The sequence below is a fragment of the Hyla sarda genome, chromosome 2, assembly GCF_029499605.1.
Source record: "Hyla sarda isolate aHylSar1 chromosome 2, aHylSar1.hap1, whole genome shotgun sequence".
Taxonomy (NCBI): Eukaryota; Metazoa; Chordata; class Amphibia; order Anura; family Hylidae; genus Hyla; species Hyla sarda.
This window is the reverse complement of record NC_079190.1, coordinates 78,348,687-78,374,712: the sequence shown is the minus strand read 5'-3', so window position 1 is coordinate 78,374,712 and position 26,026 is coordinate 78,348,687. Positions and strand designations below refer to the sequence as shown.

At 44.7% G+C, this 26,026-nt stretch overlaps 1 protein-coding gene across 6 annotated transcripts in view; it reads right to left on the bottom strand.

Annotated features, from left to right (window-relative positions):
- ITGA7 (integrin subunit alpha 7) overlaps positions 1–26,026 on the bottom strand; it is a 258,860-nt gene that overhangs the window by 19,825 nt on the left and 213,009 nt on the right. For all 6 annotated transcript variants that reach the window (XM_056562182.1, XM_056562181.1, XM_056562184.1 and 3 more), the window contains 6 exons: positions 22,230–22,345; positions 14,787–14,976; positions 14,198–14,281; positions 13,257–13,336; positions 1,851–1,928; positions 1,602–1,704 (listed from right to left, as the gene is read on the bottom strand). In XM_056562182.1, the coding sequence (XP_056418157.1) occupies positions 1,602–1,704; positions 1,851–1,928; positions 13,257–13,336; positions 14,198–14,281; positions 14,787–14,976; positions 22,230–22,345 (651 nt within the window). The remainder of the gene's footprint in view (positions 1–1,601; positions 1,705–1,850; positions 1,929–13,256; positions 13,337–14,197; positions 14,282–14,786; positions 14,977–22,229; positions 22,346–26,026) is intronic.

Below are 26,026 nucleotides of genomic sequence, written 5' to 3'. Positions count from 1 at the left end.
GGTGCCACACCAACACTTCACAAATGTGGATAATGTTAAACATATTTAAGGTGCTGCTCCCCAGTTACAGAAATTCCTCCACATCAGACCACAAGTAAGTATTGAGGATATGCATTAGCTAAAACTTAACTTTTCTTAGGATAAAATATATGGACCAAAATTATTTTTTTTTATCTAACAAAAGGAAAGGTGTGCAAAATAACACCATGTGCCACCTACACCACCAAGTATTGATGTGATGCAAAGACCTCTAAAAGGTGGAAGTGAACAACGTATGGTCCATTGTAACCGGTGGGGGAAAAACATCCCCTGTAAGGCCCTACTCTCACACTATTAATTCTCTTCTTGGCAAGTGTTACTCGCCCTAAAAAGGGCATCCCCAAACAGGAACCTCTCCCTATTTCCCCAAACAAACACTGCCATCTCCCAGGGTTTTTAGGTGGAAATAGGGAGAGGTTCATGTGTGGGGCCGCCATTTTTAGGGCGAGTAACACTTGCCAAGAAGGGAATTAATAGGGCGAGAGTAGGGCCTTACAGGGGAAGTTTTTACCCCCACCTGCTACAATGGACAATACGTTGTTCCCTTCCACCTTTTGGAGGCAAGTGTAACCAACTGAGACCTTAAAGGGGTACTCCACCCCTAGACATCTTATCCCCTATCCAAAGGATAGGGGATAAGATGTCAGATCGCTGCGGTGCCGCTACTGGGGATCCCCGCTGCGGCACTGCGCTATCATTACAGCACAGAGCGAGTTCGCTCTGCACGTAATGGCGCGCAATACAGGGGCCGGAGCATCGTTACGTCACGGCTCCGCCCCTCGTGACGCCACAGCCTGCCCCTTTCAATATAAGTCTATGAGAGGGGGTGCGGCGGTCGTCACGCCCCCTGTCATAGACTTGCATTAAGGGGACGGGCCGTGATGTCACGAGGGGCGGAGCCATGACGTCACGCGGCTCCGTCCCCTGTATCGCCCGTCATTAAGCACAGAGCGAACTCGCTCTGTGCTGTAAAGATAGCGCAGTGCCGCAGCGGGGATCCCGGGGCTCCCCAGCAGCGGCACCGCGGCGATCTGACATCTTATCCCCTATCCTTTGGATAGGGGATAAGATGTCTAGGGGCGGAGTACCCCTTTAAGGGGTTAAAGACATTTTATAATTGATGAAAAGTGGCTAGTAAATTTTTAAATAAAATGTTATATAATTTTATCATTAAATAATTTTGATACATAAAAGCCAAGAAGTACAGAATGGAAGGAAACTCTTGTCACAACATTCTCATGGCATGAAGGACATTTCTAAAACAATCTGCATGTCATACTAAATAACAGTATTATTTCACTAACCCAGCACACACCCTATGCATGTTAGGACAAGGCAAAGTGTTCTACACCCCTATTGAGCCTCTCTATAGCCCGGAAATAGTCGTTTTTAATAGCGATTTGCCGCAAATAAATTCGGATCAAACCAAATTTTTTGGGAAATTTTGAATCGTATTTCTGCCTGTGGCTCTATTTGTAGTTCGTCAGGTAGGCAGGGATAGAGGTTGCAAGTCAACAAGCACATAGTATAAAAATCATAACAAGACTTTATGCAAGACTTACGGTAACTTCAATATCCACTGGGCTGCCCACATCATCTTCATTTTTTATTGCAGACTCACCCTTTACCTCCCCACTATAAAACAGTCTGTTAGGCGTGGCCTCCCTATAAAAGAATACAGCACGGACCCTCTCAATATTACATTAGTTATCTGGCAAACACTATTGCACTTTACTTATATAATGATGTTATAGAATTGATGCATGTGCAGCAATATGACTTTGTCTCTTTTAAGCATCACATTTACTTACCCAGAGACAGACAGAGGAAGTTCAATAATCACTTTGGCTTTGGCATACTCAGAAGTAAGGTTTTTTTGCTCACTGATCCTACAATGACACAAGAATATTATTACTACTTAGTCCCTGTAGAGCTCACAATCCAATTTCCCCATCTTTTTCTGATGCACACACCTTTGTTTTTCTGAAGTGTGGGAGGAATACAGGGTAACCAGAGAAACCCGCGCAAATATGCAGAAAACAGACAAAGTCAATGCTGCTAAACAATAAGTAAGAAAGCTGTAAGCATCTCTGCTGTGCAGTTGGTAACTAGTGACAGGACAATATTGCAAGACAGCCATAGAGTTAATAGTGAATTTGCATAAGTTGGCCTGCATTCCTGTTCTTGGATAGGAATAGGGTCACACATGCCGTATTTTGCTGCTGCTTATTTTCCTACCTATTCAAATCAATGGGTAACAAAATACGCAGCTGATTTTGCTACCTATTGACTTCAATGGGTAGGAAAATAAGCAGCAGCAAAATGCGGCACGTGTGACCTTATTCCTATCCAAGAAATAAGAACGTGCCGCTCCTTTGCCCAAACAACAGCCAAAACTGGAGCAATGTGAACTAGAAGACTAGAAGGTATCGCTCGGCGTCCGGCCACTGCTGGACTGCGGCTAGTCCTTTTCGCTCATCTGAGCGGTTAAAGGGGTACTCCACCCCTAGACACCCGCTTGTCATCAGCTGCACGGAACGAAGATCTCAATACAGGGGCCGGAGTATCGTGATGTAACGGCCCCGCCCCTCGTAATGTCACGGCCCTGCCCCCTTGTGACGTCATGGCCCTGCCCCCTTGTGATGTCACATCCCGCCCCTGCAAGCCTATGGAAGGGGGCGTGCTGGCCACCATGACCCCTCCCATAGGCTTGCATTGAGGGGGTGGGGTGTGATACTTCGGCCCCTGTATCGTGAGTCATTAGCATGGAGCAATCTTTGCTCCGCGCAGCTGATGACAAGCGGGTGCTGCAGGAGAGATTGTGGGGGTCCCCGGCGGCGGGACCCCCGCTCCTTTGGATAAGGGATAAGATGTCATGAGGCGGAGTACCCCCTTAACTAAGGACTATATTGTGCATCTGGGATCTTGTGTAGCATATATACCATAGGTCCTCAGTAATGTTCCACATGCAGATTGCATGGCAATGATGGTACACACTATCTGAGATGGCCTTATGATGCTTTTCTATACACTACCTGAAGCTTCATCTGGTCCTTTGTGTTTTATGCTGATCCATTGAGATTAGCATGGGCATTTCATTTACTGTTTTATATTCTTTACGGTGGCATGCGACAATTTAAGCTGGTTCTCCTGAGGATGCCCCTGTGTATTTGTTATCCACATTGGGGCAGAAATGTGCGTTGTGAACCCTAGCTTTTTGTAGGGGTGAAAAAATCCCCCTGTTGTTATTCTATGTCCTACTTATGAAGGTTGCATGTCTTATGAATCTTAATTATTTCAGCTTTTTGCCTTTCTGTTTAGTTAAATGACTACTGAATGTTGCTTTATATAGAGTTAAAGGGGTTATCCAGGAAAAAACTTTTTTATATATATATATATCAACTGGCTCCAGAAAGTTAAACAGATTTGTAAATTAATTCTATTAAAAAATCTTAATCCTTTCAGTACTTATGAGCTTCTGAAGTTAAGGTTGTTCTTTTCTGTTTAAGTAATCTCTGATGACACGTGTCTTGGGAACCGCCGAGTTTAGAAGCAAATTCCCATAGCAAACCTCTTCTAAACTGGGCGGTTCCCGAGACACGTGTCATCAGAGATTACATAGACAGAAAAGAACAACCTAAACTTCAGAAGCTCATAAGTACTGAAAGGATTAAGATTTTTTAATAGAAGTAATTTACAAATCTGTTTAACTTTCTGGAGCCAGTTGATATATAAAAAAAAGTTTTTTCCTGGATAACCCCTTTAATAACCAGTTATATACCCATGGTCATATCACCAATTCTGATTAACTACATGACCAGTTAGATCTGTTATGTGATATAATGATATATTTTATGTGATTTTTTTTTCTTTTGTATCTGAGGAAGTCATATTTTTCTTTTTGTGGTGGTTTTTAACCGAAAACTAATTAAATGTTACGTTTTATGGCCCCTCAGTTTTTTTTAAATATTTTTTGAACTAGAAGATAGATTGTCTGGTATAATAAATCCTGGTTCCTTTAGCAATGTCTTGGTGCAGGAAAGAGTTTTGTACAAGTCCACAGATCGTTCATTTAAATGGGGACTGTCATTAAAATTATTGTTTGATATGATACTGCAGGTAAAATAAATAAGATTTGTAATTTAGTTATATGTATCTGTAATGATACGTAACACTAGCCATGTGGGTGGAGTGTGACTATATGCCCGCTGCTGCTAATCCTATATGTGCGTGTCCCTGTATCCTGCACAGTGGAGTTAAAAATGGAATAAGTACATAAAATAGGTAGCGCTGCAAGGGACTTGTTAAAAGCTCAAAAAGTAATAAATACGTTGAAAAAATGGATAAATAATTATACTGATAAATAGTAGATGGTTAAAGTGCTGGTGTGCGTGGTACGTGATGCTATATCATTAGTGTGGCAGTTGCGGTTATGCTTGCGTTTTTTTTTACCAATGGCGTTATTCACTTAAAACAGTATCTGATAGGTTTAATTCCTCCAGGATCCCTAAAGAGATCAACCCGGCCGGTGGCATCTCTACCGTTCCAACCCCGACAAGAAGTTGTCACGATTCGGCTGGCTGGAGGTGGATCCTCTGTGCCAGAGAGGGATTGGCGTGGACCGTGCTGGTGGACCGGTTCTAAGTTGCTACTGGTATTCACCAGAGCCCGCCGCAAAGCGGGATGGTCTTGCAGCGGCGGTAGCAACCAGGTCGTATCCACCAGCAACGGCTCAACCTCTCTGACTGCTGAAGATAGGCGCGGTACAAGGGAGTAGACAAGAGCAAGGTCGGACGTAGCAGAAGGTCAGGGCAGGCAGCAAGGATCGTAGTCAGGGGCAATGGCAGGAGGTCTGGAACACAGGCTAGGAACACACAAGGGAACGCTTTCACTGGCACAATGGCAACAAGATCCGGCGAGGGAGTGCAGGGGAAGTGAGGTATAAGTAGGGAGTGCACAGGTGAGAATACTGATTAGGCCTGCTGCGCCAATCAGTGGCGCAGCGGCCCTTTAAATGGCAGAGACCCGGCGCGCGCGCCGGGACAACACAGACGGGGAACGGGTCAGGTACGGGAGCCGAGATGCGCATCGCGAGCGGGCGCGTCCCGCATCGCGAATCGCATCCCGGCTGGGGGTAATATCGCAGCGCACCCGGTCAGCAGGTCTGACCGGGGCGCTGCGAATGAGAGAACGCTGCGAGCGCTCCGGGGAGGAGCGGGGACCCGGAGCACTCGGCGTAACAGTACCCCCCCCCCTTGGGTCTCCCCCTCTTTTTGGAGCCTGAGAACCTGAGGATAAGACTTTTGTCCAGGATGTTGTCCTCAGGTTCCCAGGATCTCTCCTCAGGGCCGCAATTCTCCCAGTCGACCAAGAAGAATCTTTTACCTCTGACCGTCTTGGATGCTAGAATCTCCTTCACAGAAAAGACGTCAGAAGATCCGGAAACTGGAGTGGGAGAAACAACTTTGGGAGAGAAGCGGTTAAGGATGAGTGGTTTAAGGAGAGAGACATGGAAGGCATTGGGAATACGGAGAGAAGGAGGAAGAAGGAGTTTGTAAGAGACAGGGTTGATCTGGCACTTGATTTTGAAAGGACCAAGATAGCGTGGTCCCAGTTTGTAACTGGGGACACGAAAGCGGACATATTTAGCGGAGAGCCATACCTTGTCTCCGGGAGCAAAAATGGGGGGAATTCTTCTTTTTTTATCAGCAAATCTTTTCATCCGGGATGAAGCCTGTAAAAGAGAATTTTGGGTCTCTTTCCATATGGTGGAAAGATCACGAGTCACTTCATCCACAGCGGGCAAACCAGAGGGCAAGGGAGTAGGGAGGGGAGGAAGAGGGTGACGGCCGTACACCACGAAAAATGGGGATTTAGCAGAAGATTCGGAGACTCTGAAGTTGTATGAGAATTCGGCCCATGGTAGAAGATCTGCCCAGTCATCCTGGCGGGAGGAAACAAAATGCCGTAAATAGTCACCCAGGACCTGATTAACTCTTTCTACTTGCCCATTGGATTGGGGATGATAAGAAGAAGATAAGTTTAATTTGATCTTGAGCTGTTTACAGAGGGCCCTCCAGAATTTAGACACGAATTGGACGCCTCTATCTGAGACGATATGCGTGGGCAAACCGTGAAGGCGAAAAATGTGTACAAAAAATTGCTTTGCCAACTGAGGCGCTGAAGGAAGACCAGGAAGAGGAATAAAATGTGCCATCTTGGAAAATCGATCAACGACCACCCAAACAACTGTGTTGCCACGGGATGAGGGCAAGTCCGTAATAAAGTCCATACCAATCTGTGACCAAGGCTGTTCAGGAACAGGCAGAGGATGAAGGAGACCAGCAGGCTTCTGGCGAGGAGTCTTATCCCGGGCACAGACAGTACAGGCCCGCACGAAATCAATAACATCAGTCTCCAGAGTCGGCCACCAATAAAATCGAGAGATGAGTTGCAAGGATTTTTTGATGCCCACATGGCCTGCGAGGTGGGAGGAGTGTCCCCATTTGAGAATCCCGAGACGCTGGCGTGGAGAAACGAAGGTCTTCCCTGGAGGAGTTTGCCTGATGGAAGCTGGAGAAGTAGAGATCAGACAGTCCGGAGGAATGATGTGTTGCGGAGAGACCTCTACTTCAGAAGCATCAGAAGAACGAGAGAGGGCATCAGCCCTAATGTTCTTGTCAGCAGGGCGAAAATGGATTTCAAAGTTAAAACGGGCAAAGAACAACGACCACCTAGCCTGGCGAGGGTTCAGTCGTTGGGCAGACTGGAGATAGGAGAGATTCTTGTGATCAGTGTATATGATAACTGGAAATTTTGATCCCTCCAGCAGGTGCCTCCATTCCTCAAGCGCCAATTTAATGGCCAGTAGTTCTCGATCCCCGATGGAATAGTTTCTCTCCGCCGGGGAGAAGGTACTAGAAAAAAAACCACAAGTCACAGCATGCCCGGAAGAATTTTTTTGTAGAAGGACAGCTCCAGCTCCCACTGAGGAGGCATCTACCTCCAATAGGAAGGGTTTAGATGGGTCAGGTCTGGAGAGCACGGGAGCGGAAGAAAAGGCAGACTTGAGATGTTTAAATGCGTCTTCCGCTTGGGGGGACCAGGACTTGGGATTGGCATTTTTCTTGGTTAAAGCCACGATAGGAGCCACAATAGTGGAAAAGTGTGGAATAAACTGTCTGTAATAATTGGCGAACCCCAAAAAACGTTGGATAGCACGGAGTCCGGAGGGGCGTGGCCAATCTAAGACGGCAGAGAGTTTATCTGGGTCCATTTGTAGTCCCTGGCCAGAGACCAAGTATCCTAGGAAAGGAAGAGATTGACATTCAAAGAGATATTTCTCCATTTTGGCATAAAGTTGATTGTCACGAAGTCTCTGAAGAACCATGCGGACATGCTGGCGGTGTTCTTCTAAGTTGGCAGAAAAAATCAGAATATCGTCCAGATAAACCACAACACAGGAATATAGGAGATCACGAAAAATGTCATTAACAAAGTCTTGGAAGACGGCAGGGGCGTTGCATAGGCCAAAGGGCATGACCAGATACTCAAAGTGTCCATCTCTGGTGTTAAATGCGGTCTTCCATTCGTCCCCCTCCCTGATGCGGATGAGATTATAAGCACCTCTTAAGTCCAGTTTGGTAAAGATGTGGGCACCTTGTAAGCGATCAAAGAGTTCCGAGATAAGAGGTAAGGGGTAGCGTTCTTTTACCGTGATTTTATTAAGTCCGCGGTAATCAATACAAGGACGTAGGGAGCCATCTTTTTTGGACACAGAAAAAAATCCAGCTCCGGCAGGAGAGGAGGACTTGCGGATAAACCCCTTTTTTAAATTCTCCTGGATGTACTCCGACATGGCAAGAGTCTCTGGAGCAGACAGAGGATAGATTCTGCCCCGGGGTGGGGTAGTACCCGGGAGGAGGTCAATAGGACAGTCATAAGGCCTGTGAGGAGGCAAAGTCTCAGCTTGCTTTTTGCAAAAAACGTCAGAATAGTCCATATAAGCCTTAGGAAGACCGGATACAGGGGGAACCACAGGGTCACGGCAAGGAGTACTGGGCACCGATTTAAGACAGTCCTTGTGACAAGAAGTACCCCAGTTCTTGATTTCTCCTGTGGACCAATCAAGGGTTGGGGAATGGCGTTGAAGCCACGGTAATCCAAGAAGAATTTCAGAAGTGCAATTGGAGAGGACCAAAAATTCAATTTTTTCGTGATGAGGTCCGATGCACATTAGGAGAGGTTCCGTGCGGTAACGCACGGTACAGTCCAATCTTTCATTGTTAACAGAATTGATGTAGAGGGGTCTGGCGAGACTGGTCACCGGGATGTTGAACCTGTTGATGAGAGAGGCCAAAATAAAATTTCCTGCAGATCCGGAATCCAAGAAGGCCGTAGCAGAGAAGGAGAAGGTAGAGGAAGATACCCGCACAGGCACAGTAAGGCGTGGAGAAGCAGAGTAGACATTAAGAACTGTCTCATCTTTGTGCGGAGTCAGCATACGTCTTTCCAGGCGGGGAGGACGGATAGGACAATCTTTCAAGAAGTGTTCGGTACCGGCACAGTACAGGCATAGGTTCTCCATGCGGCGTCGTGTCCTCTCTTGAGGTGTCAAGCGAGACCGGTCAACTTGCATAGCCTCCACGGCGGGAGGGACAGGAACGGATTGCAGAGGACCAGAGGAGAGAGGAGCCGGGGAGAGAAACCGCCTCGTGCGAACAAAGTCCATATCCTGGCGGAGCTCCTGACGCCTTTCGGAAAAACGCATGTCAATGCGGGTGGCAAGATGAATAAGTTCATGCAGGTTAGCAGGAATTTCTCGTGCGGCCAGCACATCTTTAATGTTGCTGGATAGGCCTTTTTTAAAGGTCGCGCAGAGGGCCTCATTATTCCAGGATAATTCGGAGGCAAGAGTACGGAATTGGATGGCGTACTCGCCAACAGAAGAATTACCCTGGACCAGGTTCAGCAGGGCAGTCTCAGCAGAAGAGGCTCGGGCAGGTTCCTCAAAGACACTTCGGATCTCCGTGAAGAAGGAGTGTACAGAGGCAGTGACGGGGTCATTGCGGTCCCAGAGCGGTGTGGCCCATGACAGAGCTTTCCCAGACAGAAGGCTGACTACGAAAGCCACCTTAGACCTTTCAGTTGGAAACTGGTCCGACATCATCTCCAAGTGCAGGGAACATTGCGAAAGAAAGCCACGGCAAAACTTAGAGTCCCCATCAAATTTATCCGGCAAGGATAATCGTAAGCCGGAAGCGGCCACTCGCTGCGGAGGAGGTGCAGGAGCTGGCGGAGGAGATTGTTGCTGGAGCTGTGGTAATAGCTGCTGTAGCATCACGGTCAGTTGAGACAGCTGGTGACCTTGTTGCGCTATCTGTTGCGACTGCTGGGCGACCACCGTGGTGAGGTCGGCGACAACTGGCAGTGGGACTTCAGCGGGATCCATGGCCGGATCTACTGTCACGATTCGGCTGGCTGGAGGTGGATCCTCTGTGCCAGAGAGGGATTGGCGTGGACCGTGCTGGTGGACCGGTTCTAAGTTGCTACTGGTATTCACCAGAGCCCGCCGCAAAGCGGGATGGTCTTGCAGCGGCGGTAGCAACCAGGTCGTATCCACCAGCAACGGCTCAACCTCTCTGACTGCTGAAGATAGGCGCGGTACAAGGGAGTAGACAAGAGCAAGGTCGGACGTAGCAGAAGGTCAGGGCAGGCAGCAAGGATCGTAGTCAGGGGCAACGGCAGGAGGTCTGGAACACAGGCTAGGAACACACAAGGGAACGCTTTCACTGGCACAATGGCAACAAGATCCGGCGAGGGAGTGCAGGGGAAGTGAGGTATAAGTAGGGAGTGCACAGGTGAGAATACTGATTAGGCCTGCTGCGTCAATCAGTGGCGCAGCGGCCCTTTAAATGGCAGAGACCCGGCGCGCGCGCGCCCTAAGGAGCGGGGCCGCGCGCGCCGGGACAACACAGACGGGGAACGGGTCAGGTACGGGAGCCGAGATGCGCATCGCGAGCGGGCGCGTCCCGCATCGCGAATCGCATCCCGGCTGGGGGTAATATCGCAGCGCACCCGGTCAGCAGGTCTGACCGGGGCGCTGCGAATGAGAGAACGCTGCGAGCGCTCTGGGGAGGAGCGGGGACCCGGAGCGCTCGGCGTAACAGAAGTCCGCCTGTGTGTTCCTGGCAATCAAGAGTGACGTCACTACAGGAACCTGTGTCGTCCAAAAGTCCTTCCAACGCGTTTTGAAAGCATAAACGGCTTCCTTCATCTGAGATCTCAGACAAAGGAAGCCGTTTATGCTTTCAAAACACGTCGGAAGGACTTTTGGACGACACAGGTAGCTGTAGTGGCGTAACTCTTGATTGTCAGGAACACACGGGCGAGTTTGAAGGGTAGAGATGCCACTGGCCAGGGCAGTCTCCCGCCACCCCTTGCACTCTATCAACCATACTGGATTAATCTCTCAGGATCCCAGAGGAACTACACCCATCAGGTACTGTTTCATGTGAATAATGCCATTGGAAAAAAAAATGCAAGCATAACCCCAGCTTCCACACTAATGATATAGCATCACGTACCACCCAAATCAGCACTTCAACCATCTACTATTTATCAGCATAATTATACAGTATATCCATTTTTACCATGTATTTATTACTTATTGAGCTTTTAACAAGTCCCTTGCAGCGCCACCTATTTTATGTACTTATTCAAGATTTGTAATTTACTCCCTGTAAAAAAAGAAAAGACAAGATTTTTATGCCATTCTCATGGTCTTATAAAGCTGGCCACTAGGCGTCTCCCTTCTGGTTCAGACCACATTCCGTCTGCTCAAAAGCTCAGACTTTGGTCTCATGCTGGACTGGCAGGAGACCAAACTCAGGAAGTGCTGTCTGGACATAGGCAGTGAATAGCACTAGCTCTCCCTGTTTCATCCCTGTTTCATACACAGGCAGAGAGAGAGTGCTATTCACTGTCTATGGCCAGACCGCACTTCCTGAGTTTGGTCTCCTGCCAGTCCAGCAGTCTGGGGTTTTGAGCAGACGGAATGCGGTCTGAACCAGAAGGGAGACGCCTAGTGGCCAGATTTATAAGGCCCTGAAAGTGGCATCAAAATATTTTTTTTTTACAGGAAGTAAATTACAAATTGTATTTATTTTACCTGCTGTATCATATGCAAAAAAATATTTTAATGTCAGTGCCCATTTAAAGTGATGGGAAGAATGTATGGAGGAAAACCCTCCTTACATACCAACTGGAATTTCACAGAACAAATTTATTGATGATCTATCCTCAGGATAGTGCTGAGAATAAATGTTGAAAAGCACTACTCAGACCACCTAAACACGACTCCTGTGGGCTTCCTCTGACTCACCCACAATGCATTATGCAAACTCAGATAACTTTATCTAGCAAGTGACTTTGACTAATCCCTTTGAGTTAATTGGACCAGAATATTCCTCACCAAAGCCAGGAATATTCTTGTCCAACAGATAGGACTAGTCCCAAAAAAGGCAACAGCATCCAGTGATGGTATGAAAAAAATGCTAAATACTTTATTCCTGCATAGAAAATGCTACATTTTGACTTGACTGAGGAGACTGTTAGGTCACTGGATAAGTGCACAACATATTGCATTTGCTCAGTAATACTATATTTGTTTCAACAAAGTATATGGCAGATTTCCGTGTTTCCTTGTCAGTTGGCCGTCATAAAATGTCGCTCTATCTAGACAACCAAGCAGCTGGATGGAGGTACAGTATGTGTAGCTGAGGGTATGTGGATTAGATCTATGTGCCACATGTTGGGTGTGCTTTATCAGCCTTCATTTTTATAAATAAAAAAGAATTACCTGAATTATAACTATTTTGATCTGTTCACAATATTAATATGTAAAATAAGAGTTTAAGCTGCACTTTCTGTAATTGGTTGAAACTGTAATTATTGCCCTATTTAACCTGTGTTGCACACTTATGCAAATAAAGTATTTTGCTTTGTTAATACATTGAAACACTGAATACTGTTGACTCTGGTTAAGGGCAGAGCTCCGGCCATTCATTCTGGCCGTGAGAGCTCCCTCTCCCCTGTCTCGGATGGTCCTGGGACTCGTGGTGCGGGACGCTCCCGCACGCTTGTTCCGGGTGTTGCTAGGGGCAACGCTCCGGCCGTTCTGCCCGGCCGTGAGCGCACGCTGTCTAGTCCCTGCGGGGGCTCCGGGACATGCCTGCATGCGAGTCCCGGGCATCTCCTAATCTACTGCTGTCCCTGGCCTTCCTGCTTCTGTGCTTCGCCGGCACGCGCATCCCCTTTCCTTAGGGCGCGTGCATGCCGGCGATGCTAAATTTAAAGGGCTAATACACCCATAATTGGTTGCCTGCTGGGCGTACTCTATATAAGTCCGGCACCTCCCTATCATGGTGCCGGATCTATGTGCTTAGTGCCTTAGAGAAAGCGTTACTTAGTGTGTGCCATTTAGTGTTCCTGACCTTCAGCCTGTGACCTGACCTTGCTGCTTTGCCACCTGCCTCCTGACCTTGTGCCTGTGACCCGACTATGCTTCTTTGCTGCCTGCCTTCTGACCTGTGCTTCGTCCTGACCACGCTATACCATCTGTGCCAAGTAACATCTGGGCAACCTGTGTGGACAGATCGTGCCAGAGGTAGTGACCTGGGTGCGCCTGCCGCAGCAAGTCCATCCCGCTTTGCGGCGGGCTCTGGTGAAAACCAGCGGCACCTTAGCCATTGTTGACACAGGACAGCAGATCCACTACTCAGCCATTGCGTTAAGACCATTACAACTCTTTTGGGATTACTATCCTGAGGATAGGTGATCAAATCACTTTTTCCGAAAAACATTTTACACATTTCACCATTATGGCCCCAATTATTCAACTACTACAGATACTGACAACGGGCCATGTTGTAAGTGTTGTTCCATTTTCTAATGAATACATTTTCTTTGCTTTCTTCACAGATCTTACACATACAGTGGAGATGTAGTAAAGCTCTATAAATTAATCACTATGGTAAGGGACCGCTTACCCGTGTCATCATGACATCCTCCTTGTTACACATTGTGATGTAGTGGCGTGAAGCCATGATAATATACTGTAACTAACTCATTGGTAACTCCTTGAAACAAACCATTTCCTGGTGCCTATAAACTACAGTCACATTATCTACTATATATTAGATCAGACAGTGACTTACGTAGCCAGCTCTAGCATCACTTCCAACTCTGTGGTCTCCAGAGTAATTCCCTGTGTGCTGATAACCATGTAGAAAGTTACCTGAATCAATAGAGAACTCATCAAATAAAGGTTTTATGAGATTAAGGCAATATAAGCTAAAATGGGTTGACACTGCAGGTAAAATTACGAGAGCGGCCATGTCTCCTCACAGAAGAACAAAATGAGAGACATAACTGAGAAAGGAGATAGTCTGAATGCCTAGGCAATAGTACAACGCCAAAGGCCTTTCATGCAACACTCCTCTAAATAAAGTGCACATGGATCATCAGGTGATAATCAGACTGGATAACCCCTTTAAGGCTGCATTCCCATTAGGTTTGCTTACTACGGCTGCCAGATTCGGCTGGGAAATTTCAAAACCAGGAGCTCCCGTATCCCAGCTGGACCGGCGCCGAAACCCATTGACTTTAAAGGGGTACCCCGCTGCTCAGAGTTTGGAACAAACTGTTCTGAATGCTGGAGCCGATGCCGGGAGCTCGTGACGTCATAGCCCCACCCCCACCCACTCATGGCATCACGCCTCGCCCCCTCAATGCAAGTCTATGGGATGGGGCATGACGGCTGTCATGCCCCCTCCCATAGACTTGCATTGAGGGGGCGGGGCATGACATTATGAGGGGGCTATGACGTCACGAGCTCCCGGCGCCGGCTCCAGCGTTCAGAACAGTTTGTTTCAAATGCTGAGCAGTGGAGTACCCCTTTAATGAGCTGAATGGAGTAAGAAAGTTACTCCGGTCAGCTAATTTTTGCCCTGTATCCGGTTCTGTGACCGGACCTATAACCGTAATGTCAATGTGCAAACGTAATGTGTGTGCAGCAGTTTTCTATCTAAAAACTAGTTTGTTAATATACACAGTATACAGCATGTAAAGCTTCGTAACAATAGATGACAGCACAAACCTCAGCATTTCTCTTCATAGGGTTGCCAAGTTCACATACTGCCTGGGATGCGTTCTCATTGGAAACGCAAAACACTGACTTGTCCTGTGGGCCAAAAAAAGAATGTCTCAGCGACCGAAAATCAGCATATTAAAACTCTTAAACATTTATTAGGACTATGCACAGACCCAAATGTCTGTATGGTTATAGATACCTAACCAGACTCTGCTTAAAGGGGTACTCCGCTGCTCAGCGTTTGGAATAAACTTGTCCGAACACTGGAGCCGGCGCCGGGAGCTCGTGATGTCATAGCCCAGCCCCCTCATGACATCACGCCCCACCCCCTCAATGCAAGTCTATGGTAGGGGGCATGACAGCCATCACGCCCCCTCCCATAGACTTGCATTGAGGGGCAGGGTGGGGCGTGACGTAATGAGGGGGTGGGGCTATGACGTCATGAGCTCCCGGCGCCGATTCCAGTGTCCGGAACAGTTCGTTCCAAACGCTGAGCAGCGGAGTACCCCTTTAACCATATCCCCCACTTGATAACCACATTTATTAGTAATCACAGACAAAAGCAATGCTTTCTAATGGGTAGTGTATTTCATACCGTCGCCAAAGCTGCCGGACGAACGCCGGAGTAGGACATGGTTTCAGGGAAGGTGGCGATGAGCTGAGCCGCGTGAGCATCATCTCCATCAAGGTGTGGATGCAAAGGGTCAGATGGAAAATTACTAACTGTGATCTTCAGCACCACATCCTTCTGGTCTGTCAGGGAAAACACTGGAATCTTGTTCTCCCTACAAAAGCAAGTTTGGAACTATCAGATTGGATTGTCCTTCACAAAAGAGAAAACAGGCCAAGACAAAGATTATAAATTATAATGCTGATTTTATTGCATTTTAATATATTGCATATATTATTGTTTTTTATTCATGTCATAATAATACAGTAACATGAAGATTATATAATACTGTATATATACTTCTCAGAGACACATTCCCCATAACAATACTCAATGGACTATAGTTTGATAAGATATGTTCTGATCATCAGGAAAACACTATAACATAAATAATATTAGAAATGACTAAGCAGGTAAACTTACCTGTTTTCCTTGCTGGATAATAAAGGCTATAATACTTTTTTTTTTACCATGCATTTCTAAATACGTCTATGACACTGACAAGTTCTCTAAAGGCGACTGCCCTTCTACCCCAGCCATTCTTGCCATCCCTGTCCTATGTACTGTTTGGTCCAGGAGCTTTACTCCAGCCAGGACATTCTTCCCATTACAACACAGTAGAAGGATGTCGTTACTGATAACTTTGATGCAGCCCTCATATTGCTGGAACAAACCTACCAGACATACTGTGATTAGGTTAAAGGGGTTATGTACCATAAGGTGATTTTAGTACGTACCTGCCAGACACTAATGGACATGCTAATTAAGGATTAGCGCTTATCTTGGGGATAAATGGCTATGTTGTGAGATTACTATGACACTGTGGCTATATTTTTGTGAACTAGCTATTTCTTGTAGGACTTTGTTCTCTAAAACTACAAATCCCACAGTTCCTTGTTTGTAAGTGTGAGGTAATTTTCCTCCCTCCTGCACATCAGCCACCCCACCCATTGAAACACAAATGAGCTGCATTCTATTGAAAAGGCCAGTGTTTTCTAACTAGGGTGCCTCCAGCTTTTGCAAAAATACAATTAGTTGCAGAATGATCTCTCCCACCCAGTGGTCACTCCACCATTTGAAGCAGGACAGGTTCCCTGTCATAACCAGACTAGTGATGTAATGTCTTGAGCTGAACTACAACCTGGGAAAACCTGAGAACTGACAAATTTTGAATGCTGTTAAAAAGTGGGGGCAAAAAGCACAGAAAAATTGCGAGACTACTATCACACATAGGTACAGACACTATATTATGAACTACACTACGGTAACTTTACAGCCTCTGTAACATAGTCAAATAAAAAAAATCTGGAATACCCCTTTGAATACCGGGGAATTGCTGGCCAAACCTACTCTCCTGAATTGTCTGAAAGTCTTCTGTAATAGAGAAAATGTCCCACACATCTGCTACACCGTCTGCTGGGATTAATGTGTACCCTGTTGCATATGTATTTCAATTTCTCCCACTGGCATTAATGTGTATATATATATATATATATATATATATATATACATACAGTCATGGCCGTAAATGTAGGCACCCCTGACATTATTCAAGAAAATTAAGTATTTCTCACAGAAAAGGATTGCAGTAACACATGTTTTGCTATACACATGTTTATTCCCTTTGTGTGTATTGTAACTAAACCAAAAAAGGGAGTAAAAAAAGCAATGTGGACATAATGTCACACCAAACTCCAAAAATGGTCTGGACAAAATTATTGGCACCCTTAACTTAATATTTGGTTGCACACCCTTTGGAAAAAAATAACTGAAATCAGTCACTTCCTATAACAATCAATAAGTTTCTTACACCTCTCAGCCGGAATGTTGGACCACTCTTCCTTTGCAAACTGCTCTAGGACTCTCTTATTGGAAGGCGGCTTTTCCCAACAGCAATTTGCAATTTTAAGATCTCTCCGCAGGTGTTCAATGGGATTTAGATCTGGACTCATTGCTGGCCACTCTCCAGCGCTTTGTTGCCATCCATTTCTGGGTGCTTTTTGACATATGTTTGGGGTCATTGTCCTGCTGGAAGACCCAAGATCTTGGACGCAAACCCAGCTTTCTGACACTGGGCTGTACAGTGCGACCCAAAATCCGTTGGTAATCCTCAGATTTCTTGATGCCTTGCACACATTCAGGGCAACAACAAAGACGTGGTCTCAAATGGCTGGAGGTGCTCAACCCCAAATGCAGTTGTGCATTTATGCTGGGGGAGAAGATCCTGCCCTTGTGGTCTGTTGCTAGGGGCAATCCCCAGCATAAAAATACATACAATGGGGGATACCTGCAGTGGACTACAAGTGCCACAATGGGATCCTACACCAGATAGATGGTGTTGATGTGTAACAATTAGAATAATACAGGAATTTAGGTGCACTACTGTGGTAGATGTAAACAATAACATGTTTACATCTACCCCAGTAGTAAACACATTCAAGGCACCCGGTGCCAGAGGCAGAAAAACAGCCCCAGAACATCATTGAACCTCCACCATATTTCACTGTAGGTACTGTGTTCTTTTTTTTGTAGGCCTCATTCCGTTCTTGGTAAACAGTAGAATGATGTGCTTTACCAAAAAGCTCTATCTTGGTCTCATCTGTCCACAAGACGTTTTCCCAGAAGGATTTTGGCTTCCTCAAGTTCATTTTGGCAAAATGTACTCTTGCCTTTTGATGTCTCTGTGTCAGCAGTTGGGTCCTCCTGGGTCTCCTGCTATAGCATTTCATTTAAATGTTGTTGGATAGTTCACGCTGACAATGATGCTCCCTGAGCCTGCAGGACAGCTTGAATATCTTTGCAACTTGTTTGGGGCTGCTTATCCACCATCCGGACTATCCTGTGTTGACACCTTTCATCAATTTTTCTCTTCCGTCCATTCCCAGGGAGATTAGCTACAGTGCCATGGGTTGTAAACTTCTTGATAATGTTGTGCACTGTGGACAAAAGCAAATCTAGATCTCTGGAGATGGACTTGTAACCTTGAGATTGTTGATATTTTTATACAATTTTGGTTCTCAAGTCCTCAGACAGTTCTCTTCTCCTCTTTCTGTTGTCCGTGCTTAGTGTGGCAAACACAGAAACACAATGCAAAGACTAAGTGAACTTCTCTCCTTTTTATCTGCTTTCAGGTGTTATTTTTATATTGCCCACACTTATTACTTGCCCCAGGTAAGTTTAACCCCTTAATGACTCAGGGTTTTTCCGTTTTTGCACTTTCGTTTTTTCCTCCTTACCTTTTAAAAATCATAACCCTTTCAATTTTCCACCTAAAAATCCATATTATGGCTTACTTTTTGCGTCACCAATTCTACTTTGCAGTGACATTAGTCATTTTACCCAAAAATCATTGTACGACAAAATTTAAGAAAAAACGCCATTTTGTAACTTTTGGGGGCTTCCGTTTCTACGCAGTGCATATTTTGGTAAAAATTACACCTCATCATTATTCTGTAGGTCCATACGGTTAAAATGATACCCTACTTATGTAGGTTTGATTTTGTCGCACTTCTGTAAAAAATCATAACTACATGCAGGAAAATTTATAGGTTTAAAAATTTCTTCTTCTGACCCCTATAACTTTTTTATTTTTCCACGTACAGGGCGGTATGAGGACTCATTTTTTGTGCCGTGATCTGACGTTTTTATCGGTATGATTTTTGTTTTGATCAGACTTTTTGATCACTTTTTATTCATTTTTTAATGGTATAAAAAGTGCCCAAAATACGCTTTTTTGGACTTTGGAATTTTTTTGCCCGTACGCCATTGACCGTGCGGTTTAATTAATGATATATTTTTATAGTTCGGACATTTACGCACGCGGCGATACCACATATGTTTATTTTTATTTATTTTTACACTGTTTTATTTTTTTTATGGGAAAAGGGGGGTGATTCAAACTTTTATTAGGGAAGGGGTTAAATGACCTTTATTAACACTTTTTTTAAACATTTTTTTTGCAGTGTTATAGGTCCCATAGGGACCTATAACACTGCACACACTGATCTTCTACACAGATCACAGGCGTGTATTAACATGCCTGTGATCAGTGTTATCGACCCTTGACTGCTCCTGCCTGGATCTCAGGCACGGAGCAGTCATTCGCCGATCGGACACTGAGGAGGCAGGTAAGGTCCCTCCCGGTGTCCTGTAAGCTGTTCGGGATGCCGCGATTTCACCGCGGCGGTCCCGAACAGCCCGACTGAGCAGCCGGGTCACTTTCACTTTCACTTTAGAAGCGGCGGTCAGCTTTGACCGTCGCTTCTAAAGGGTTAATACCGCACATCGCCGTGATCGGCGATGTGTGATATTAGCCGCGAGTCCCGGCCGTTGATGAGCGCCGGGACCGATGCAATATGATGCGGGATCGCGGCGCGATCCCGCTTCATATCGCGGGAGCCGGCGCAGGACGTAAATATACGTCCTGCGTCGTTAAGGGGTTAAAGGAGCATCACATACTTGAAACAATCTTATTTTTCCACAATTTTGAAAGGTTGCCAATAATTTTGTCCATCCCATTTTTGGAGTTTGGTGTGACATTATGTCCAATTAGCTTTTTTCCTGCATTTTTTGGTTTAGTTCCAATACACACAAAGGGAATAAACATGTGTATAGCAAAACATGTGTTACTGCAATCCTTTTCTGTGGGAAATACTTCATTTTCTTGAAAAATTTCAGGGGTGCCCTGATTTACGACCATGACTGTATATGTAGGGGGTGGATTTCTGTTTGTGATGACTGCAAACAACAATAATTTAATAATATTACTAGATGAAGGGGAACTCTGTAGGTAGGGCTACCTGCTGATAGTAATGTTTACTATGGGCTCAATTATATTGGGGGATCTTAGCTGGCACTAGTTATGGAAAGTACTCTGTTGGTAGGGACATGTTGATACTTATATGAGGTTATAGTGTAGCGGGCCCCAGCCTCTCAAGTCTCCATTAAAACGTAATCAAATGTAACATATAACAAAAAATATTGTGTCAATTACTTCCTCATTTTAGACTGAATGTCTTCCATTAAATCAGTAGCCGGCTGGGAGATTTCATCTAAAGTGATGTAATATGGGAAACACTCACCATATGGATTTTATTTTCTGATTATGAAGCTTTCACCATTGACATCGCTGCTTTCTCAGGCTATTATACATTCTATTATTCATGTTGTGTTTTATCCACTTACATTTTCTTGCCTCTTTGTCTGTTTAGTTACATGGGAATGTATTCTTTTCATACAAAACTCAATATACAGGATATACAACTTTGTTTTGGTGACTACACTGCGCTAAGCTTTATACAAAATGTAAAACATTCGTGTTGAGATATTATTTTTATATGAGGCCGATAAAGAGGTACACTGGAGGAAAACTATGTTTTAAAATCAACTTTTAAAGTCTGACCACAGTGCTCTCTGATGACACCTCTGTCCATGTCAGGAACTGTCCAGAGCAGGAGAAGTTTGCCATGGGGACTTGCTTCTAATTTGGACAGTTCCTTACACGGACAGAAGTGTCAGCAGAGAGCACTGTGGTCAGACTGGAAAGAAGTACATAACTTCCTCTGCAGTATACGGCAGCTGTTAAGTACTGGAATGGGTTAGGATTTTGAAATATAAGTCATTTACAAATCTGTTTGACTTTCTGGTGCTAGTTGATTTTTTTCTTCCAGAGTACTCACTACAAACTCTCCATCTTATCTATGTCTCCCTGCTGCTTTCACTCTACAATTCCCCCCTATGCCCCCTCTCCTTCCCATAGACATTGAGACATTTTTTTCTGTAATAAAATATATTACAAAGTTTTTTATGTTTGTTTTTTTAGCTTGAACTTCTGATTCATGTACTTCTGATTCATGCAGTCCGCAGGAACAGGGCGTTCCGTCCCACGCATACGCGGCGACCGACACGTCCCCTCTTTGTATCCCATAGAGATACATGGAGGGGGCGTGTCTGAAGTGGCTTCATGCTGGGAACAGCACAGCACTTCCTGCAGACTGCCGCGGCCCTGTACAGGAGATCGCGGGGGGTCCCGGCGGTCGGACCCCCTGCGATCATTTACTTATCGTCTATCCTTCGGATAGGAAATAAGTTATATTCCCCTATAATACTCCTTTAAGAGGATGGAAACAAATCAAAAGTCTAAAACAGTGGTCTCAAATTGTTGCCCTCCAGATAGAAACATAGAATGTGTCAGCAGATAAGAACCATTTGGCCCATCTAGTCTGCCCAATAATCTGAATATTATGAATAGTCCCTGGCCCTATCTTATATGAAGGATAGCCTTATGCTTATCCCATGTATGCTTAAACTCCTTCACTGTATTTGCAGCGACCACTTCTGCAGGAAGGCTATTCCATGCATCCACTACTCTCTCAGTAAAGTAATACTTCCTGATATTACTGCAGAAACCTTTCCCCTCTAATTTAAAACAATGTCCCCTTGTGGTAGTTTTTCTTCTTTTAAATCTCCTTTCCTCCTCTAACGTGTTGATTCCCTTTATGTATATAAAAGTCTCTATCATATCCCCTTTGCTCTTCTTACCTCCAAGCTTTACATTTAAAGGGGTTCTCCGGTGCTTAGACATCTTATCCCCTATCCAAAGGATAGGGGATAAGATGCCTGATCGCGGGAGTCCCGCCGCTGGGGACCCCCGTGATCTTGCACGCGGCACCCCGTTTGTAATCAGTCCCCGGAGCGTGTTTGCTCCAGGTCTGATTACTGTCGATCTCGGGGCCGGTGCCGTGTGACGTCACTCCTCCGCCCCCGTGTGACCTCACGCTCCGCCCCTCAATGCAAGTCTATGGGAGGGGGTGTGATAGCTATCACGCCCCCTCCCGTAGGCTTGCATTGAGGGGCGGAGCGTGACGTCACACGGGGGCGGAGGCGTGACGTCACACGGGGGCGGAGGTGTGACGTCACACGCTGTCGGCCCTGTGGTCACCGGTAATCAGACCCGGAGCGAACACGCTCCAGGGACTGATTAAAAACGGGGTGCCGCGTGCAAGATCACGGGGGTCCCCAGCAGCGGGACTCCCGCGATCAGGCATCTTATGTCTAAGCACCAGAGTACCCCTTTAAGGTCCTTTAACCTTTCCTGGTAAGTTTTATCCTGCAATCCATGTATTAGGTTAGGAGCTCTTCTTTGCAACATCTCCAGATGTTGCAAAACTTCAACTTCCAGCATGCCCGGACAGCCAACGGCTGTCCGGGCATGCTGGAAGTTGACGTTTTTTGAAACATATGGAGGGCCACAGTTTGAGGTCTAAAAGGACAGAAGGAATCCATGATTCTAGTATCAGGGTAATGAGATACAGAAAAATATATCCCGTTTCTTTAGGAAACGTAGCTGAGTCACATGTATGTACTTACACAGGCAGGGGTACAAACTGGTCAGCCTTGCCCACACGAGAGTAGAAAGTGTAATTCAACTGCAGGTTACTATGACAGATTTTGTCTTCTCCACAACCCTCCCTCAAGAAGTGTACCTAATGTAAAGATAACAGATGATGTAGGTTATTTCACTGTAAAATATCTGTCACCTGTTTAGTATAAAATACATTACTTTTTTGTTTATTTATTCATTTTTTTTAAACACAATCTTTATTTTATAAAAAAAAAACACAAGAAACCACAACAATATCAACTTTGTAAGGTAATAGGTGAGATAAAGAAAATGTACAAAACGTATAACATTAAAGGGGTACTCAGCTGCTAGACATCTTATCTCCTATCCAAAGCATAGGGGATAAGAAACCTGATCGCAGGGGTCCCACCACTGGGGCCCCCGCGATCTCCCGCAGTACCTGGCGTGCTAAAGAAATGCCAGGTTCCGGCGGCAGTAATCGTGATGTCAAAGCCATGCTCCTCGTGACGTCACGCCACAAACTCTCCATTCATGTATAAGGGAGGGGCGTGATGGCCCGATACGCCCCTTCCATAGAGACAAATGGAGGGGGCGTGATGTGACATCATGGGGGCGTGGCTGTGACATCACAATCACAGCCGTCTGCTCCTAGCGTTCAGAACAAAAATGTTTAGAACACTGGGGCACGGGAGCACCCCTTTAAGCAAAGTACAGGCTTTACAATCAATACACATACTATTCAATTAACAGATATAGGCATAAGACACAACAAACTTCAATACAACAAATGACAATGTTATGTGATGATAAAAAAAAAAAGCAAGTGGAATGCTGTAGGCAGATAGGGAAACATAGGAACATAGAATGTGTCGGCAGATAAGAACCATTTGGCCCATCTAGTCTGCCCAATAATCTGAATCCTATCAATAGTCCCCGGCCCTATCTTATATGAAGGATAGCCTTATGCTTATCCCTATCTTATATGAAGGATAGCCTTATGCTTATCCCATGCATGTTTAATCTCCTTCACTGTATTTGCAGCGACCACTTCTGCAGGAAGGCTATTCCATGCATCCACTACTCTCTCAGTAAAGTAATACTTCCTGATATTACTGCAGAAACCTTTGTCCCTCTAATATAAAACTATGTCCTCTTGTGGTAGTTTTTTTTCTTTTAAATCCTCCTTTACCGTGTTGATTCCCTTTATGTATTTAAAAGTCTCTATCATATCCCCTCTGTCTCTTCTTTCTTCCAAGCTATACATGTTAAGGTACTTTAACCTTTCCTGGTAAGTTATATCCTGCAATCCATGTACTAGTTTAGTATATTCTCTGAACTTTCTCTATAGTATCTATATCCTTCTGGAGATACGGCCTCCAGTACTGCGCACAATACTCCAAGTGAGGTCTCACCAGTGTTCTGTACAGTGGCATGAGCACTTCTCTCTTTCTACTGCTTATAACTCTCCCTATACATCCAAGCATTCTGCTAGTGTTTCCTGCTGCTCTATTACATTGTCTTCCTACCTTTAAGTCTTCTGAAATAATTACTCCTAAATCCCTCTCCTCAGATACTGAGATCAGGGAAGTATTACTAATGTGCATGGTGCTGTGAGAGTCAATCTTATATGGGCAAAGGAAATAATAATTGGAGAGTTACACCATAAACTTCAAATATGAACAAACTTTTCTGGACAGTTCCTATGCTAGTAAACTATAGCTTCTTTTGAGAATCTAATTGATTTGGGATGGGCACTGTCAGAACCAAAAACCTTTTATATGTTGGTACTGATGAAAATTAAAGACCTCTTGTAATACAGTTGTGTAAAAGTTTTTCAATATTTAAAAACTGAAAATCCCACCACTAGGGGTCCCCATACCTACTGGGACACTAACCAGTCCTGCTTCAGCATCAGCTTGTCCATGAGTCATGGACAAAAGATAAGTAATGGACAAGGCTGCATGATATTTTTATTTAAGTATTTTTATTATAAATATAGGTGATAGAGGCATAAAAATTAGATCTACATGGCCAGGATTAGGTACTGAGTAAAAAAAAATGTTTTGTGGGATCTGACAGGTACGCTTAAAGGATGGTGTGATTTGGCTATATTACTGTAAGGCAACACATTTGCTTGCCATGAAAAGGTTTTCTCTAAAGGGTATATCAATATGTTTTGCCCATGAATTTTTAGGTAAGAGGCCTAAAAGGCAAGTCCAGAATGTTTTTATGGGTAGGTATGACTAAATCATATGCCAGAAATCGGCACTCTGGGCATGGCATCTAGGACAGACTGTAGTTGACCATATTATTTTAAATAAATGTATTGGGGTCAGATATGTTTCATGTATTATGTTAAGTTGAATCATCTGTGAGTGATAGAATCTGTTGTTCCCATTTGTCTATAAAAGGAAAAGTAATATTTGTTATCTTTATTACCATTCCTTACAGTCTAAGGTTTGTTTTCACTTGCTTGTGTTTTATTTCTGTTCCGACTTTTCTGGTATCTGGCTCCTTCTTTTAATGTCTATTGCAAATGAGATGTCACGAGATGTCATGTGCTCATGACATGTACCTTGTTTTTTTCTTTTTGTTTCATGTCAATAAAAATAGGTTATACATAACACTGAGACCAAACCTCTGGGACCTTGAGGAATATTATCATCAGATGATATTAAGATGTTGAAATAATATTTGATTGGAACTGCGCCTTTAAGGTGTAAATATAAAAAAAAAAAATAAAGGAGGTTCTGGATCATATTTCGGCTACAGATTCTGAAAGGATAGAACACTATTTACAAAAAGGTAATTTAAAGGCTTTATTCAGAAATAGAAAACAGCACCATACCTGTCCTCAGGTTGTGTTTGGTATTACAACTTGGCTCCATTCACTTGGAACTGTGCTGCAATACCAAACACAACCTGAGGACAGGGGTGGGGCTGATTCTGGAAGAAATCAGCTCAGCTTTTTTAAGTTTGGTCACCCTACACTCAGCCCACAGATCTGTGTTTTACAGAGGCGGTAAATAAGGGAGGCAACTATTATTCCATAATGGCATGCCAGCTATAATATCAGAAAAGGTGTCAACATCATTCATACCTAAACAGATAGGTATACAGATTATAAAGAGGAGTTTATCTTCTAATATAGGCCCTGGAAGGGGAGATGTAAGTTAGGACAGGGGGATGTTTTGGGTTAGGTTTGTTCAGTGGAAAGATCCATGTGGGAAGGTATCTGAGCTACCTGTATAAAAATAAGTAAACCAGGTAGTGCATAGCTGACTACTTCTTTAGGCCTAGTAAGGTGAATCGAATTCTGGAGTTATTCCATATAAATGAAACAATAAGGCTCGGTTCACACATCGGAATGTCCACACAGAGATTCTGCTGCAGGAGAGTCCCCTTGAATTCAACGAATGTTCTGTGCACATGGCTGAATTTCTGTGCTAGATGTTTTCGGCATGGAAATTCCAATTTCGGTATCTGTATAAAGAATGAACACATTCATTCTTTGTGCAGAGTCTGAATGGAATGCATAGCTGTCTATGAGACGGTGCATTCTTGTGCGGTCCTAGCATCAGCATATTATGCTAGCACCCTGCGGTGTCCAGTGTGGAGTGTGAACATAGCCAAAAAGTCATAAATGACTGTAAAGTTACATTTATACAGTACAGAGCAGCACTGATGCAATAGAAGATGAAAGCCTTAAAGAGTACCTGTCATCAACTAAACTTTCCCTGATCCCCCTCCCCATGTGTCCCTTACTCTAACTATGCCTATCCCTGTGTTTATTGAGGTTTAA